We start from the raw sequence: 18,265 nt of genomic DNA on the forward strand, positions 1-18,265 counted from the left end.
ATTATACTCACCTTATAACTGTTAAAGTGAAGAAAAACAGAAAATTTGATCAGACTTAGAATATGGGTCTTGCCGTGAAGAGTAAGGATGCAAATTTCTGTTTACGTGAAACATTATGATGAAAAGAAATATGAAGCACTTTGAGTGAAGTTTATTTAATCAGAAGTTCTGTCACCTGGGGTGACTTCATGTCAGTGAGTCCGGGTCGTACAGAATCTCCATTCTTCTCTTTCTGGTTCTTTCCTTCCCCGCTATCAGTTTCTCCACGTTTAATGAGAAAAAAGTTGAACTATGTGAGGCTAAGATGCTCCTACATGCWATATGGGGAAGATCCTGCTATCGCTTCTGTGACTTGTGAGTCTGATTGGCACAGTATGGGGACATAGATTAGCTGAAGTAACTGTGACTTCATGTTAAAATGCATTTATTCTGCCTCCAAGTGGGATTGATTGATTGATTGATTGATTGATTGATTGATTGATTGATTGATTGATTGATTGATTGACTGCAACCCAAGTTAAAATGCTTCCAGTGATTGCATACGGCATTCAAATTTCTTTTTGTTCGAAATACAAAACACTATTTCTGTTAAATATTGTGTTTTTAATTGTCTCATACTATTGTAATTGAATAAATATATTTGTTAAGGGGAAAYTAAATACAGGTGGGAGAAAATGTAAAGCTCACGATGTGGTGGTGACTCAGTACATGTCACATAATCAAATTTAAAAATGTACTTTTTTCACATTTGTGCTTTTATTGCACATGGAAGGGCACAGATCTGTATATATTAAATAAAAAAAACTTTTTTTCTCTCTCTCGTATTCAGCAACTTGATTGCCAAAAAGGGGAAAAAATGTTACAGCATGAAGGAATCAAAGAACTCATTTGGCCTTAGGTGCACCTTGAGTAAAGAGAGAACAAGAAATAATCTAGATCAAGAAATACATGMAACCATTAAACTTTGGGCGGAGTGACAAGCACAGATCAGAAACACACAGCTCCACAGTCCAAAAATACAGACATGGTAAAAGATACAGGGGGGGGAAAAAAGAACTGCAAGAGAAAGAAAGAAGACAGAAAGGTTAGGGTTGTTGCATTTCAGGATGTSCTTCAGCTGCAGAATAAAAAGAAGTCTTATTTGAACCAGACTTAATATTAGTTTAGAAAGTAACACTATTACCCCAAACTCCTACCCAAACTGACGCAGTGGCAGAAAAGAGCCTCTAGCTCAGGGGTTCTTAACCTTTTTTACCTTAGGGCCCAATTTGTTCAACAAAAAGTGACACGAGGCCCAGTCAGACATTACCTTACGGATCAAAATAATTATTATTCTAAATCTTGGTTTAATTTGTATTGAATTTGCATTATAACTAAATTAAATACACTTACAGTTTAAAAGTAAAACTCCTGTCAAATAATCACAAGACGTGATTATGACAAACATTTTTATATTGTAACCTGCCCATAACAATTATTTGAACAAATACAACGGTCAGTCAACAGACCACTCAGACTTATTAACACACATATTTTTTAACATAAACAACAACAAAAATATACAATTCAATAAATAAAATTGTGATCATAAAACAAATACATTCAAAAATATTTAAATCTCCTAATAAAAATAAATAAAAATAAATTTGATAAAGTGCAAATGAAAATATAGCCTTTTTAAATTTTCGCATGGTAGAACCAGAAGCTGCTTTTCATTTTAGTGACAAACAATAACCGTAACAACAGCTTTTTGACAGTGTTTAAAAATAAACTACAAAATTTAATTTGATAAAGTGCAAATTAAAATATAGCTGTATCTGCAACTGTGTTGGATAATGTTCTGAACTTTTAAAATATAACATGGTAGAACCAGAGGCTGCACTTCATTTTAGTGACAAACTTTGGCATTTTTTGATGGATTACCTTCATTTTTGCTTCTACTTTTAATTTAAAATATGTTTCCATTCTCGACAGGTTGCTAATGTTCTTCTACATATTAAAAAAGTTGTTAAAAATCTGAGTGGTGCACTACTGCTACTAGTGGTGAGAAAGTGTATTGCACCTTATTCAAAATCAATGTGGTCCCACGGCCCTCTGCGGCCCAAAGTTAAAAACTGTTGTTCTTTTGAGGCCCTCAAGGTGGTGCTCACGGCCCACAATTGGGCCGCGGCCCATGGGTTAAGAATCTCTGCTCTAGCTGAAAGCTTTGTTTGTATTCTACTCGGGGAAAGTTAAGGAGTCACAAATAATCCAAAACTCTGACTGTGAAGTGCTCTGTTAGGATTGTATGGTACTCTGAGGTCTTTCACATTTGTTGAAGTGTGGTCATTAAGGGCTTTGGATCTGTGGGATTTTAAAACATACAAACTTGAACACATGAAAATATGAAAATATGAACAAACTTCATATTTTAGAGTTTCTAACACCCCTGCTYGGTTTTTCAAGTTGTCTGATTCCTCATCACTTTTCAAATCCTAAGTGACTTCCTGATGCATGCAGCACCTCTGTGTCTCACTGGGAAYAAAACCACCACAATATAATTTTGTTTATGCAATAACAGAAGAGCAAACAAGTTCAGCAACGTTTGGGTTATGGAGTAAAAAATGATTTATTTTTGATCATAAAAGTGTAAAAATTAATTATGAGGACGACGAGAGAAACAATAGAAAATGAGTGTAAGGGAAATGAACCTTGTCTTTATTTGTGCTCTTCTCATCTGTGCTATTTGAAGTAAAATAAAGATGATCACCCATGTCCTGTTTTCATAATGTTTATTTGTTATATTTGGTTCCCGATTTTTCTTTGCTCCAGAATGCACAGCTTTGCTTTTCTACTTTTCTTGCCTTTTAGATACAATGTAAAGTTGCATCCTCCAGTTTAGGTTGCTGAAGCAAAGTTTTAATTTTTTTACTCACAGATCAAACAGGATTTATAGTGGCTCAGAAGGAGTTTAGAAAGGAACTGGCCTCTGGCCAAACTGCTACTTTGGCGTATTTGAGAAAAAATTATGTTTTAATTAGCTCAAACCCTGAATTAACGCAAATGTCTGCATTCAAAACGTCATCAGAAAACCCCTTTAAAGGAGCTTTGTGATGAGAGTAGAAACTTGTATCACTTTGCACCTAAGTCAAAATTTAATACACGGAAAGAAAAAAAAGATATTTTGGAACAGTTGAAAGAGTGGAAGGATTTAGATTTCTTGGCTTTGAGATGTGGTGCTGCAGGATGAATTTCAAGTTTCTGCATCTCAAATGCAGATAAATTATCCGTATTATTCATCCCTCAGGTTTCCAATCATCAGTCCAGAAACAATGCCACGTAAAACTGGTCAAATTAAAGCAATTTGTGAAAAGAATAAGAATCCTAAGAACAACCAACTATAATGACAAACTTTGTTTTATTGCAAAAATATTTTCTCACCCTGCCAGCTCTCCCAGCTGCCTTTGTCTCTGCACGCCTGCTGCTCCGTCCCTCCTCATATCCTTCAGTGCCATTTGGAGGATGACTACAAACAGTTTTAGTTTTGATCCATGAACTTAATATTCACCTAACTTTTTTAGACAAATCCTGTTTTTATTGAGAGGATGTGGCTCATACAAGGGCATGCCCCAGATATGCCATCATGACTCAGAGGCCAAACTAAAACTGTGCAACGGTGCACTCTTTGGGAAAAAAAAGCGCTAGGTAATAAAGTGATTTTGGCTAAATTAGTAAAAATAGCTCAGCTGTCTTTGAAGTTTTAATACAACTGAGTATTAGGGCCACAAGTTTCTTTTTCTTTTTTTCTTTTCTGTGCATGGCAGGACTGAGGAGCAGGATCTAACTGAGGCAGACTAAGATGAGGAGAAACAAGTTCTAATTCAAACCAAAAAGACAATAAATAAACCAACAGAAACACAAATCTGTACAAAAGTCGCTGTACTCCTGTGCACAGCAAACAAAACAACTCAAAACATATTGCACTAGCACAAGCATTTTTTAAATTACTAATTTTTTTTGTAAATCTTTGTGTTTCAAATGTTGGCAGTTTATTAAATAAAAAGACAAAATAAAATCCTGCTAAACACCACTTATTTTATTGTTAAATGAGTCAATCCTGAATGCACCGTAGACATGTTTGTTCGCAGTTACTCTCAGCTCTTGACTCAAAATTAGGCGAAGCAGTCAACATTACAAAGCATGTTGCAAAGTAAGATTTGATGACAAGTTAATGGGCAGCACGATGGATCAGTGGTTAGTACCATTGCCTCACAGCAAGAAGGTCCTGGGTTGGATCTCCGGTTTGGACCTGGGCTATTTCTGTGCAGAGTTTGCATGTTCTCCTCGTGCTTGCGTGGGTTTTTCCCGGGGTACTCCAGTTTCCCCCACCCCCAAAAATATGCAAAGGTTGCCTTCAGGCCCAGGCTCCCTTGAATAAGAGATCTGAGATCTTAACGGGACTTGCCTGGTTAAATAATGGTAAATAAATAAATGGTGTTAAGAAGGGCTGGAGGGATTATAAAGTTATTGTCACAATAACTTCATCCTCAGATTAGTTTGGTCAAATGTATCAAAATGACACACAGTCAGGATCTGAAAACTGGAATCTGTTTTCCAGAAATATTCAGTGGAGAAAAACAAACCCACACTTGGTTGTATTTAACTTTTCTCACAATGCATTTTCCATAACTGCATTTGCTCTGAAATGTATTCAGTTTTGTATTGTTTTAGTGCCCCATTTTCTCATGTCAAATCTCCATCATTCCCTTTTCAATCCTCTGTTTCTGACAGCTTCAGTGATGGGATTTGTCTCATCCTTCACTTGTCTCCTTTGTATTTGTTCTGACCTTGGGTTATTTTACATCGTCACCCTTTCCCTCACTCTGCTTGACAATTTGTCCACCACTCTTTCTTTTTGCGCTCGAACTTCCATTCACATGGCAGCAGGCTTAAATCATCACAGACGTCCTCTGCAGTGATTAGCCTCAATTCCACAATTTAGCAACAGGCTGATGGGCACTTTTTGACTTTCAGCCGCGCTTTATGCCACTTTTCGCTCTCATACAAATTAGTGTGAGCATGAGTTGCACTGCAACCCTGACTCTTCCATCCCCTTCTTTTATTGAAAGTGTTTCTCTCTTGACTTTATCCTCTCGGACATTTAATCCAGCTGTGCCCTCAGTACTCCTGATGCTGCAGGACGAGGGAGGGGGAGACTGTAGGGAAACAGTCAACAATCAGACGAGCATGAGGACGATGAATCATCTTTGAATTTTAGTTTGTTTTGTAATGTTTTTTTGGATTATTGTTGAACCAACTGTTGAACTTTTATTAGTGAAAAAGACTATTTCAAATAAGATGGATATAACATGGATAGAAGATGGGTAAATATATGTCATATTTTGTGTGTCTTCATAGGCTGTTGAGTCTAATAAACCCCCATTGGTTAAATTCATTCTATGCCTTTCAATGAACACACATGAGGAGCAAAGAGCTGCTCCACGTGCACCTGGGGAGCAGCTGGAGGGCTGATTTAAATCATTATGCTACAATATGGCGGCACCAGGTGTGACAGGTGTAGGTGCAACTCTTTCCATCTATATGCTGCTGTTAAATGCTGCTCGCTACTGACAGCGGTCAAATTTTGGATGATTTCAACTGGAATACAAAACAGCCTTTTACCATTTTTCTGTTGACACACTATGTAATCAAACATTTTGGACTTCGGAAACACGTCGTGACTGCCACATTCATACAACTGCACATTTAGAGTTGAATAGCAACACACTTTGTAAACTTTTATGTTTTATGATTTCATCAACATTGTCATTTTATCATGCATCTATCACATGTCTTAATCTGTTTTATTAATGCTTGATACATTGCTGCTTTTATGCTTTTACTAAAAGCTTTGCTGCTGCTGCTTGAGCTTAAAGTGTCTGTGACATCAAATTTTAGTAAAAAAAATGAAGGCATTATTGAAAGATAGCATTGATGACATTGCAAAACAAATTTCACGTCRSTGAGATGAACGGTTGTTGAGATATTTGCATGTGAAGAAACAGGAAGTGATGTCAAAGGGGAATGTCAGCATGTAAACAGAGCGTTGTTACGAAAGCTAACAACACAGACTGTAGAGAAGAATCTGATGTTTCTTTAGATTATTTTTAGTTGCCATAAAAGAGAAACAAAGAAGAATTAAAGTTTAAAATTTTTTTAATAAACAGAGACCAGCGAGTTTATTTTATTAATGAGTTCCCCTTTGATGTCACTTCCTGTTTCACTTTGGCTGAGCCAAATTCAAAATAAAATAGGCCAGTTATGTGACAAAATGGGTAAAATCATGTGTACTATGCCAGTTTTCTTAAGTATAAAGAAGTTTTCTTTGACTTTTTGTATTTGAAGGAAAGGCATGTCACAGTACTATAAAGAACAGCTTTGCTGCTCTTCAGAACTAATGCTACTTATAGCTCACAGTTTTTTTCACTGCTTTTGCTGCTTTTCCTGAAACAAACTAACACTGTCTTAATATGCTGTTCTTAATTTTTGATTTTATTGTTTAACATTTTCTGTTTTTCTACAGTGCCACTGAACAGCTGGCCACCAGGGCTGCAGATGAAAACTAGCCTCTGGCTAATTCTGGCATGTTACAGATGTACCGTTATTAATATGCACTGTCCTGCTAAATAAATAATTTACAAATAAATAAATTACAAATAAAGGATTTGCTCAAGGGCCCACAGTAGGTCAAATACAGTTTGAGGCAGATGTGGTTGCTACTTTTTCCAACTAAACTTCATTTTTTTTACCTCCTGATCATACCTTCTCTAACCTTGTTGCCACCAGTCCAACTTTATTACACTTTAGTTTAATTTAGTCAGGCTATTTCAGTTGTTGTCTACATATTTATGCATGAATGTAACTGTACGTACCTGCCTCTGCTGATTTGATCTCATTAAAGGACCCCAAACAAATAAAATGACCAGTGGTTTGCTGATATGATTGKAGAATGTTTTACAATTTTTGTTATATCTGCCTTTATGAAAAAAATATTCTATCAGCCTCACCTGCATCATCCATCTGCTGCGTCATGCGCTCTGCTGCAGCCAGTCAGCATCAGACAAGTCTCACATTTAAGACCCTCCACCCATGGCTCCATCTGCTCACCACCTGAGCTTCAACCCACCTCCTCCCCTTCTCCACCCYCGTTCCCTCGGCTCCTCCAGGTTTCTTTCTTCGGCCTCCACCACCAGTGTCTGGCCCCCCCGGACGGAATACAGTTCCTATTCCTCATCTTAAGCAGCTCATCCAAATTCATTGCAGCTCACAGCACCATGTTGGGGTCCGAGTGCCAAAACTTTATTTTCGAATTGTTGAATTAAACTTTCTAATTTTAGCTTCTCTCTGTGTGAGTCTCTCCAGGTTGAATTGATGTTTGCATATTAAAATCACCTAAACAAGCCAATCTGAGCAAAAAAAAAGTCTGTAAAACTCAGTTTTACTTTTTTTAGGGAGATCAGCTTGGCTTGGAAGTAAGAAAAGGAGACTTTGTGGAAAAAAGCTTGGGAACTACTGAATCAAAAGACCTGAAAGACCAAGATTGAGACATGATAAAGTACTTTTTATGACACTGCATTTTTATTTTCACAATAAATGTTGAACACTGGGGGATCCACTGGGGGAAACCAACCCCCAACTGACATACAGCCTGTCTTCTCTCTATGCTGAACGTACTCTTCACTACACAATATGCAAAAGTTAGAAATCATCTGGAATGAACATGTTCAATAAATTATTTTCATATGTTTAACCTTGGAGATATTTTCCTTTTAGAAACTGAAACCCAGAAAAGGTTTTTTTTTTTTTACATACAATTACCTTGAGTACGTTGAAAGTTGAGTAAAGCAAGTCAAAAGCAAAACAGGCAGGCTGAGGCGACTGAAATATTCCAGCATTTACCGTGATGAAAGTGAGATTTGACCACGGTAAACAAGTTTGATAAATTTCCATCCTACACAAGCCATCAAGAGAAGTGCAGCGTGTGTTCAGCTGTCTGATCTCAAAGCTTAATGGAAACATGCCAGACAGTTAAATGTGTGGGTGGACGATAAAGAGGGGAGGCAGGAAATAAAGGTGGTTACACAGAGAAAGATACGTGCTGAAAAAATCATTTTTGCTTTTATTTCTTCAGTAATAATTTATTATATATTAACACTCTTTTGTAACTTTTTTGGCATAATGTATACAATAACATTATTGTCCAAGTTTAGGGAGAACTGGGTTACATGCAAACATTATTAACAACATTATTCTAATAATCTTAACTAAAATAAAAGGTCAGAAATTTATATTTTAATTAAACGATATTGAGCTAATATTTTAAAGCATGAGAAAGCTGAAAATGAACTTTTCAAACAAAACATTATGAAAATTAAACCAAATTTGTCATTTGTACAGTGAGATTGACTCCACTATGTTCCAACAGAAAACATTACACAGGTATAAGTATTTATTTCTATACTGAACAATGTGTACAGGACAGAAATTTTAAACTAAAAGTACTGCACTGATAATTAAAATAACAACAAGAGCAAACCAACAGAAATAAAAGTTGGAAAAAGTAATATTTTATCCTCTCTGATAAAAAAAAAATGAACTCTTTACTTTGGACAAGAATGACTTCCTGCATTGTTTTATTATTATGACTAAATTGTGCAAAGTGTGTAAGAGCTACGGGAGATTCTCCAGCTCATCGGCAGCWTTTCTTTTATCAATTCCAGAATTTTTATTTCTCGATTTTTCATACAGCTGCTTCAACAGATTTAGTAGCTGTAACAAAAATTGTTTACTCCAAGACAGATTTCTTTAAAAAGATGTTTCTTTCAAAGCTACAAAATTTCATAAAATTATACCGGCTTTTTTTTTTTCCAAAATAGGGAACAGTTATGTTTGTTTATGTGCATTGTGCTAAAAACATGGATTGTTAAGTTCTGAAATTTAACMTAATGCCTTCTTTTTTACCAGTTTCTACCAGTGGATTTTATTAACTCTGGACCCCTCATAATAACAAAACAAATCCCATCATGTTTGCTCATGTTTTGTGTCAATGTTGTAGCAACGAGTAGAGATTGATTTTTTTGGTAACATTTTACAATAAGGTCCAAAAATATTTATTAATTACTGAGGAACTACTCAGTAACTACTGAATATTTACTAMGTAGTTACTGAGGACACCAAAGCAAAGAGGAACAACTGAGTACTTAGAAACAAAGTACTTAGTAACWACTCAGTTATTACTGTTACTACTCAGTAGTTACTGGGTAGTTCCTTTTTGGTATCATCACTAACTACTTGGTTTCTACTAAGTAACTATTTAGTAGTTACTAATTCATTTCTAAGTATTCAGTAGTTACTGAGTTATTCCTCAGTAGTTGTTATTTTTGTGTACCATATTATAAATTGTTACAATTTTTTTCTCGCTTTTTCAAGATTGAGTATGTACACTTTTAAAATGTCTTGTGAATTACACTCTGTAGTTTGCAGCAAGTATTTTACCATCTTGTGTGGTCTGGGCCCTATTATGGTTTAGAGTGATCAGTTGCCTTTACTGGAAGGACTGGTTGTGTTGCACATGAGGCATATTCAGTTATTTGGGAGAATTAAATTATAGGTAAGAAGGGACAGCTGCAAATGTCAGCTACAGATACAGAAAAACTGCCAAAACAACCAAAAATTATTATTTTACAAATGACATGCTGCTTTGATTTAATAATGAACTGATCCATATGTCTTGTCCTTATGCTGTTTTAATATACTCTTACTCCTTAAATTCACATGTAAACAACTCATTTTAAATTAGATCATAATTACAGCAGAATATTCAGACTGTAAGATTTCAGTCCAATAAAAACAGATGACTATTTTTGCCTCGTTCTCGTTGCCAAAGTAATAAAAAATGAAGGATTCTTGCTATCCTGCCCTCTGTGTGTGTCTAACTGAACTAACAGATGAACCTGTGTATTTGTTTCCACAAAATGACATCACTTTCTTGGCTTGGATATGTGCGCATTTTGGATGCAAACAATTCAAACAACTACATTCTCTGTCTTCTTTGGGGCTTTATTTTTGTATTTATCTTCTGGCGTGACAGGCTTCTTTTTAGAGCTTATATGARGCACCGTCTGTTTTCTCCACAGTCACCAGACCTTCAGCTTTCTGAACATCAGACAGAATACATAAAAATGATAAAAGGCAGATGTTTGATATCATCAAGACGCTAAAAAAAGGACTTTCACAGGATGATGCCAGGAAACGTTAGCAAGAGTTCACAAAATAGTTTGTGATCAACAAAAGTCCTTTAATGGCTGGAAATGATTAAAACATAACTTAATATTTGATTTAGAATAAAAAAACATGATTTTGTTTTCATCAAAGATAAAAAATGTRTCATGTTGTTGAATAATTTGAAAGATATCACTCTCCGGAAAGAAGAGAAACACATTTCTCCATGATATTTTTCCACWTAAACCTTTACATCTCTGGTTAGAAAGTGCAGAAAGATATAAATGAAGGTCCACACATAAAATAAAAAAAAAATTAACTTTCCACCTCTGGTCTTTCTGAAGATACAGCAGCTACACTGTATTTGTGGTTTGGTTTGATCCAGAAGCCGATCCTTTCTTAACCCCGGGTGACGAAACCTGTCTCTTTTCCTTTACTATGTAAATTCAGGTAAAGTCATTGAGTAAATAGAAAGGCTGTGATTCTGTGTTTATGTTATCTTCACCCATAAATTCTGTCACAAATATCACCTCAACAGCCTGCCTTCATCACAGTGAACACTGCTGGCAGCAGGTCAAGCGGTGAATTTAAATCACTCTGCTTTCAAACACGACACTGACTTTCGTTTCARCATATTTGTCCTGCTTTTAGTCAAAAAAAATGATGACTTCCAAGACAACATAAAAGACAAAAGTGGAGACATAATTGTTCCATGCTGAAGTGGAATCATTTTTAGGTTGAATTTAGTTCAGATGTATACTTCTTCTAAATAAAAACCATGAAACTAAAACATGTTTTTGTTCTGTTTTTTTTTTCTTCTAAACTTGTGCAAAAGTTCAGTGGTTTGCTTTTGATTAAAAAGTTTCTCTTTTCATTTCCATTGTACATCTCCAGATGGGAAATGCCTCTGAAATATTCCTGTTCGTGTCCAGAATATCGAAAAACAATGACTTCGTTATGGGAACTCTCTACACCATTTTTGGTAAGTGAACTTGTTTCCATCTTTTAAATCTGTGATGTTCAATCCACCCCCTGGTTTCTCCRCTGCCCCTCTGTCTTTCAGGTGTGCTGTCTGTGCTGGGAAACGGGATCCTGCTGTTTGTGGCTTATAGAAAAAAGTCCTCCCTGAAACCAGCAGAACTCTTTGTTGTGAATCTGGCCATCAGTGACCTGAGCATGACGATAACTCTGTTTCCACTGGCCATTCCTTCAGCCTTTGCTCACAAGTAAGTGACTTTTGACACTTTATCTTTGTCCATGTAACTTTTTAATCCTAAAACCATTAAAGATTTAGTCAAAAAAACAAAATAAAACAATCACCTGGTAATTATTCTTGAGGTGAGTAAAAGTTAAATTCAGGCTACAGATGAAACTTTTGACACTAAGGCACGCATTTTCCTGTTTGATAAGGGGGTCTCTGCAGTCACTAAGTGGGAGGTTTTTGCTGTGTGGGAGGAGTAAGACCTGACTGGTCAGATTAGGTGGGGTTTGAAGAAGCCATAACAACATTTGGTTGGTTGAATGCCCAGCATTTCAGAAGATGTGTAAATTTGGACAAAACGGCCAGAAAGCACCTGTATTTTAAGATATAAATTTTCCTTATAGTCATAACTCGAGAAGATGCTAGCCACATGAAATTTGAACACCATACATGTGGAGAGATGTGTAACAATTTACGGACATTACTTTATCTTTTACCTTTCACGACAAGACAATCAGCCCAATAATGGTTTTGCCAAACTCCGCCCACACAGCTAAGAAACTCCTCCTATGTACTGCAGAGACCCCTACTTGGCCAGTTTAGATAGTTCAATGATTTTAGGAAAAGAACCAGAGTACAGAAAAAAAGAAAAACTATTTAGAGCAAAAGACAAAATGTGGCTAAAGAGATTAATCCCGCAGAATAACATTTGTTTTAGCAGTCAAACTTTTCAGAAACACATGTGTACAAATATTTGCAACATTCACTGTAGACTTATGAGTTTACTCAACAGTCTACTTAATATTAAACTTGTACAGATGACCAACCAGGTAACTCTTGCAGAAATGAAAGAATAAGGTGGGTCATGCTTTTATATTATTATAGCATAACCCATCAAAATAGCATTATAAACAACATTTTTCAGTGACATCAGAACAGATGTTTACTCAGTACTTTTTAGAATGAAAAATATTTCATCATTATTTGATCATATGTGCACTGTATCTTTGACATTAAAACAGATGATATGAAGTGGTAATGATCAAATCCACGGTCTAAGAGGCTGTTAAGTATATGTGGGAAAACTTTGCTATGATGGGCACAAACACAGACACAAAAGTACCAGCTTTTAATTATTTGATTTAATGATTTATTCCAGACATGTGAAATCATTGAATCTATATAACTCAATATACCCTTTCCCATACAGCAAGATGTATGCATACTCAAAATGTTGGGAGACAAGTTGTCTTTGTTGCTTGCATGTGTCCTGCTTCAGCGTGACCTTCTCTGTTATCCTCTGATCCCCTGAGGATATGTGGATGCAAGCTGTCATACATGCCAGTGTTGGGTCAAAGTGTGTCACTGCTGGATGTGACCCATGGGGGAGGGCCAGAAAATGCTTTACCTGTCTATTCTCCCTGAATTTAAAATTTCCCTGAAGAACATAACTCTTCGCAGAACATGATGTCAATCAGTGATTGATAGTCTCTTTCTTTTCTCTCTCCATTTAGGTGGTTGTTTAACATGACCGCCTGCACTGTTTATGCCTTCTGTGGTGTTTTATTCGGCCTGTGCAGTCTGACCAACCTCACGGTGCTTTCCTGTGTCTGCTGGCTCAAGGTCTGCTGTCCGAACTACGGTAACCCAAGTTCTTTAGATGCTTCTTCATTATGTAATAACCATCATTATCACAGTAAAAGGATTTCTCTTTTGCACAATAAAAAAAAATCTTGTGTGGTCCTAATACTCTGTTGTAGATAGTGGAGCTAAACCCAAAYTTTTAATGTTTTCTTTATTTATTTATGTGTAAGGTTTTAACTGTGAATGTCCCGATGCATCTCAGTAATCCAGGCAGAAAAAAATCAAAAAGAAAAAAATAAGTAGGTCCTCTAGATGGGTTCGTCTTTATTGAAACGTTTCGTCTCTCCTCTTCGTGTCCAGTTGTCCTCCTCCTACAATGCTTTTATTGCAAGTATGACTCAGCCCCCTGTGAGCAAAAGGTGTGAATCAGGGCGCCAATGATACCCAACACAAAGAGGGAAAGAGGGACAAAAAACAAGGGGACATGGAGCCCCGCTTGCATTCACTACATACACATAACACAACTTGGGTCAGGTGATGGCGCACATGGCCGTCTATGAACACTAGAGCTAATCAAGCCTATTGTTAGGCGATGGCCCTCTTTTGCATGTGACTAAATAGAGCTAATCAAGCCTATTGTTAGGCGATGGCCCTCTTTTGCATGTGACTAACCTGTTTGTCCATGTGGAGGCAATGCTTTTAAGGCTGAGTTCACCTGAAWTTCATCAGACTGAAGAAGTCTCTTGGAGGAGAAACGAAATGTTTCACTAAAGAAGAACCCATCCAGAGGACCTACTTTTCTTTTCTTTTTGATTTTAACTGTGAAGTTGTTCTTTTAATAAAAAGACGTGTAAAWACTTGTCCCGACGCATTTTAAGTCCAACATGAAACTGATCACTATGGTAATGGGGGAGCGCGTGGTCACGCAAACCCATGTGAAGCCGACGTCAGACGAAGGGTAGACCGTCTCATTTCGCAGCAGTTTTGAGCAGCCTACCTGGCCCAGGGAGGATATGGCCCACGTGGCCCAGCTAGACTAGGTCCTCATGAGGACCCAGCCCATGAAATGAGACACAGCCAAAGAGTTTATTTTCTATTCAAACATAAAAAAGGCATTTTAATAACAACTAAAGGTGACATTGATACTTTATTATGGTAGGGAACTTAAATATACAGTATGCCTGAGAAACACAAAATATTGCGCCTTTAAGGATGCCCCGATGGCTCTAAAGATAATCTTACGCAATATTCCTGACATGTGTAATCTAGTCAGCTCGGAAGAACATCAAGTCCACTCCAATCTCAAATCAAATATTTAAAACATGTTGGCCTGATATCCCAGGGTGTGTGGTGTCCCCCAAGGGATGAGCTTGCAGCCTGTTAAATGTGACGCGTAGCCAATCAGAAAATGAGGTGATGGAAACATGGAGGACAATTCAAAATACAGAAGACAAAACAACTGCCGTGGTGCACCAGAAATGTTAGTGGAAATCGGAAACATTTGTTTAATTAGTCCACAAACTACTGCCATTGCTTGATTTACTCTGAAGTCAAGTTTGATCTCAAGAGGTTTTGCAGGACTTCCCGTCTGACATCTGAATGTTCGTGAGTGAAATCTGTTTGTGTGGTGTGTTATCGTTGCAGTGTGGATGTACACCACACACTGTAGGAACCAAACATATTCTATGATTTTTTTATCATCATCAAGTTTTGAAAAGCAAGACTTAGAAAGCAGTATCTCTCTGCAAGAAGAGCTGTTTCAGCTGCCAGGACACCTTTATAAAAATCAATCAAGCACACAACACCACATTTCTCTTATTTAGCTGCAAAAGTAAATCTTAGAAGCTAATCCAAAAAACAAATTAATGAATGAAAATAAAATAAAATTGAGAGTGTTTTGCATTTCTTTTCACCAAAAAAAGCATTTTCATGTTCATCTTCTCAAGCAAACTGGCCGTTAAACCTATACTTTTTCTCTTTTAAAGTTGCCATATGATAAATAACCAAGTGCAAATCCACCCTAGGGTGTCTGGCAGAAGATTTTACCCTTGACTTGTGCTCTGCAGGAAAACACTCTCTACTCCAGGAATCAGCATCACGAAGGGAAGAACATTCCCACTCATCGTCAAACACGCACACGCACACACACACCCACACACACACACACNTCTAAAGATAATCTTACGCAATATTCCTGACATGTGTAATCTAGTCAGCTCGGAAGAACATCAAGTCCACTCCAATCTCAAATCAAATATTTAAACTTTCAAGGCTGAAGTTTTTCTATATATATTTTTTAATTAATAKATGGAGCATAAACAAATTCCTATATACCATTTCAAATACCTGATGTTTTAACGTTTCTCTTATACAAATATCTGAAAACAAACACTCGAGAATTGCACTTTACCTCACAGAAATATTTGACATGGCTTTTCTTTTTTTCTCTAGTTATTGCTTTGGTTAAGTTAGGCAACAAACCCCAGGTTAAAAAAACAAGTTGTGACATTCTTATCTCAATATACAGTATGTTGTTCAAAAGTCATGTCTATTTTTATTTCATATATTTCTGACTAGGTCCTGCTAGTAAATATGTAAAATAGAAATAACAAAATCATAAAATATCTATTGATTAATGTCACTTTTGCAACTTGAACTATCTTAAAAGAGTATTTTGCAGAACAGACCTTTTTTTTAGCTTTATATCAGGGGTGCCCAAACATTTTCCCTGAGAGGGCCAAAATGAAAATCTATCCAGGGCTGTGGGCCAAATGCAGTAATATAATACATGAAATATGAATACTTTTAAAGTAAAGTCCTTTATTTTTAGCGATTATGCTATGCAATGGCCCTCTTTTGTTTAAGTCTGTGCGCTTGGATAAAGTCTGCCATAGCAAAGGCTCATGGGGCATATCATAAATTGATAAGAGTTTTAGTGGCCTTATAAAGTGTGCAAATCTACACGTGGGGTTAAGTCTGATCTAAATATTTATTGTTGTCATTTCATGTTTAATCCTAATAAATCAAAGCTAAAGTCAACAGCATGAATGAAAACTACCTTCACTACAGCCCTTTTATATAGTCATTTGACCAATGGAAATACTGTGTTTCTACATAGAATAACAGGTTACAACCTTTTAACTTTGGCAACTGTTGGTGGGCCGAATCAAATGGCTTGGCGGGCCAAATTTGGCCCGCGGGCCCCACTTTGGGCTCCTCTGCTTTATATCATGACATAATGAAATTTATTCATCAAAAAACATACCCAGAGTTTTGCTTTGACTCACTAATATATGTCTGAGAAATCCTTATATCTCCTGTGGTAGCCATGTGGAGCTGCCTTAACAGTTGCTGGTACAAAGCACCGCCTATCTACACAAAGATCCTCCCTAGAGTTCAGTCCCCAGCAGAGCTCTTGCCCCGCAGAGTACCCCTTCCCCAAAGCATTGTGAAGATGTGCTGAAGTGGGAGTTTCAGAAACAGTAGGAGGTTCTTAAAGAGATAGAGGCCAATTTCAAGGCTGAACTATGTGCCTGCACACCTATCTTTAAGATTTGTTAACCGTATGCCTTCAAAGTCCTTGACCTTGTGATACCTAGTGTGAAACTGCTTCAATAAGTGTTTTTGTTAGAGTTGCATTTCCCTTCAATTGCAACTACAATATACTGTATATACATTACTCCATTTAAATGTACTGAAGCTGACATCAGGAGAGGAAAAACACAGATTGATGCATGTTGAGTTAAAGCACTTTTTCATGAGCTTTTCTATAAAGTAGAGTTCAGTTCTTAGAAAGAACAAAGGAGAAGTTCTAAGTGTGTCACCCTGATGGTTGAATTCTCTGTTTTGTGAAGGCATGTTCCACATTAGATAAAAAYCTTCTGCAATGGCTACCTTTCTGAGACCTGCACAGCTCAGCCAGTGCATTTGTAATCACCCCCATCCCAAATCCCCATCCTCAGCTTGAAGTGTAAGAGGAGCTGACATCCTGCTGTGGAGGCTGTGTGGTGCTAGATAAGACTGTCTGGGTTCTCCTCCTCACTGAAGACAACTGTGCCTGAATCGATTGTAGCAGAACGTGGTGAGAGCTGTTTTAGTGTTTAAACGTGTTCTTGTATTCACACTTTGGTACAGTCGCAAACAAAAGATGTACAACTTGTTACACTATACCATCAGAAGCATTGTCTCATGAAACAACTCTGTTCAATGGTTAAATATTTTCTAAGCGAGAGAATGTTAAGACCTGAGTCCCTGAGTCATCCGTTTAAAAAAATTATCTAACAGAAAATGTACTCAATTTGAAAAACATTTCTATGCTTCTGAATCTCAAGAACATCAATCAGTGTTCATTATTATTGTGTTGAGATGTTCAGATCAAGGTCAAGTTTCTTGACCAAGAGCTGCCATGGTATGAATAGAATGTAAGCTGAATGAAGACCATGGTTACTAGGAAAGTGAATTTGAAAAACATTTAAAAGAAACATATTATATAAACATATTCGTATGTGTCCTTGTTTGCCCATGCAGTCTTTGAAATGATCCTGAAAATGCTTTGTTTTATTTATTTTTTTAAATGATCTTGGTGTTTGTTCACTAGTGAGGGAAGAATGGATCACAAAACTTAAAGATGGATTGGCACAGCGTCTCTTGTATTGCAGACTCTGTACCAGTCTGTTGTGGTGAAGAGGGAGCTGAACTGTAAGGCAAAACTCTCTGTTTACTGATCGGTATACGTTCCTCACCTTCGGTCATGAACTTTGCAGTGACCAAAAGAACGAGATTGCAGATACAAGCGGTCAAAATGAGTTTTTTCTGCAGGTTATCTAGCCAGTGTTCCCAAAGTTGGGGTCGGGATCCAAAGTGGGGTCCTGAAACATCATGGTGGGGTCATGAAAAGATTTTCTAAATTAACTACATTTTTGCCTTAGTTGCCTAAAATGTATAAATGTAGAATAATAAATATTGCTACTATGCCCACGTTTAGTTGACCTGATAAAAATGTTTATCATCCAAAAATAGTTGTTGGCACAGGTCTACTGTTATTTTGTGGGTCAAAAGCTGAAAGCTTTGGGAACCACTGGCTAGATAACCTGCAGAGAAAACTCATTTTGACCACTTGTATCTGCGATCTTGTTCTTTTGGTCACTGCAAAGTTCATGACCGTAGGTGAGGAACGTATACCGATCAGTAAACAGAGAGTTTTGCCTTACAGTTCAGCTC

General features: G+C 36.9%; 1 protein-coding gene across 1 annotated transcript in view; it reads left to right on the plus strand.

The window, feature by feature from the left end:
* opn7b (opsin 7, group member b) overlaps positions 1–18,265 on the plus strand; it is a 46,233-nt gene that overhangs the window by 23,256 nt on the left and 4,712 nt on the right. Inside the window, exons 2-4 of the mRNA XM_014017115.1 lie at positions 11,155–11,242; positions 11,324–11,486; positions 12,976–13,103. Of these exons, the coding sequence (XP_013872569.1) occupies positions 11,155–11,242; positions 11,324–11,486; positions 12,976–13,103 (379 nt within the window). The remainder of the gene's footprint in view (positions 1–11,154; positions 11,243–11,323; positions 11,487–12,975; positions 13,104–18,265) is intronic.

The sequence above is a fragment of the Austrofundulus limnaeus genome, unplaced genomic scaffold, assembly GCF_001266775.1.
Source record: "Austrofundulus limnaeus strain Quisiro unplaced genomic scaffold, Austrofundulus_limnaeus-1.0 Scaffold3, whole genome shotgun sequence".
NCBI lineage: Eukaryota > Metazoa > Chordata > Actinopteri > Cyprinodontiformes > Rivulidae > Austrofundulus > Austrofundulus limnaeus.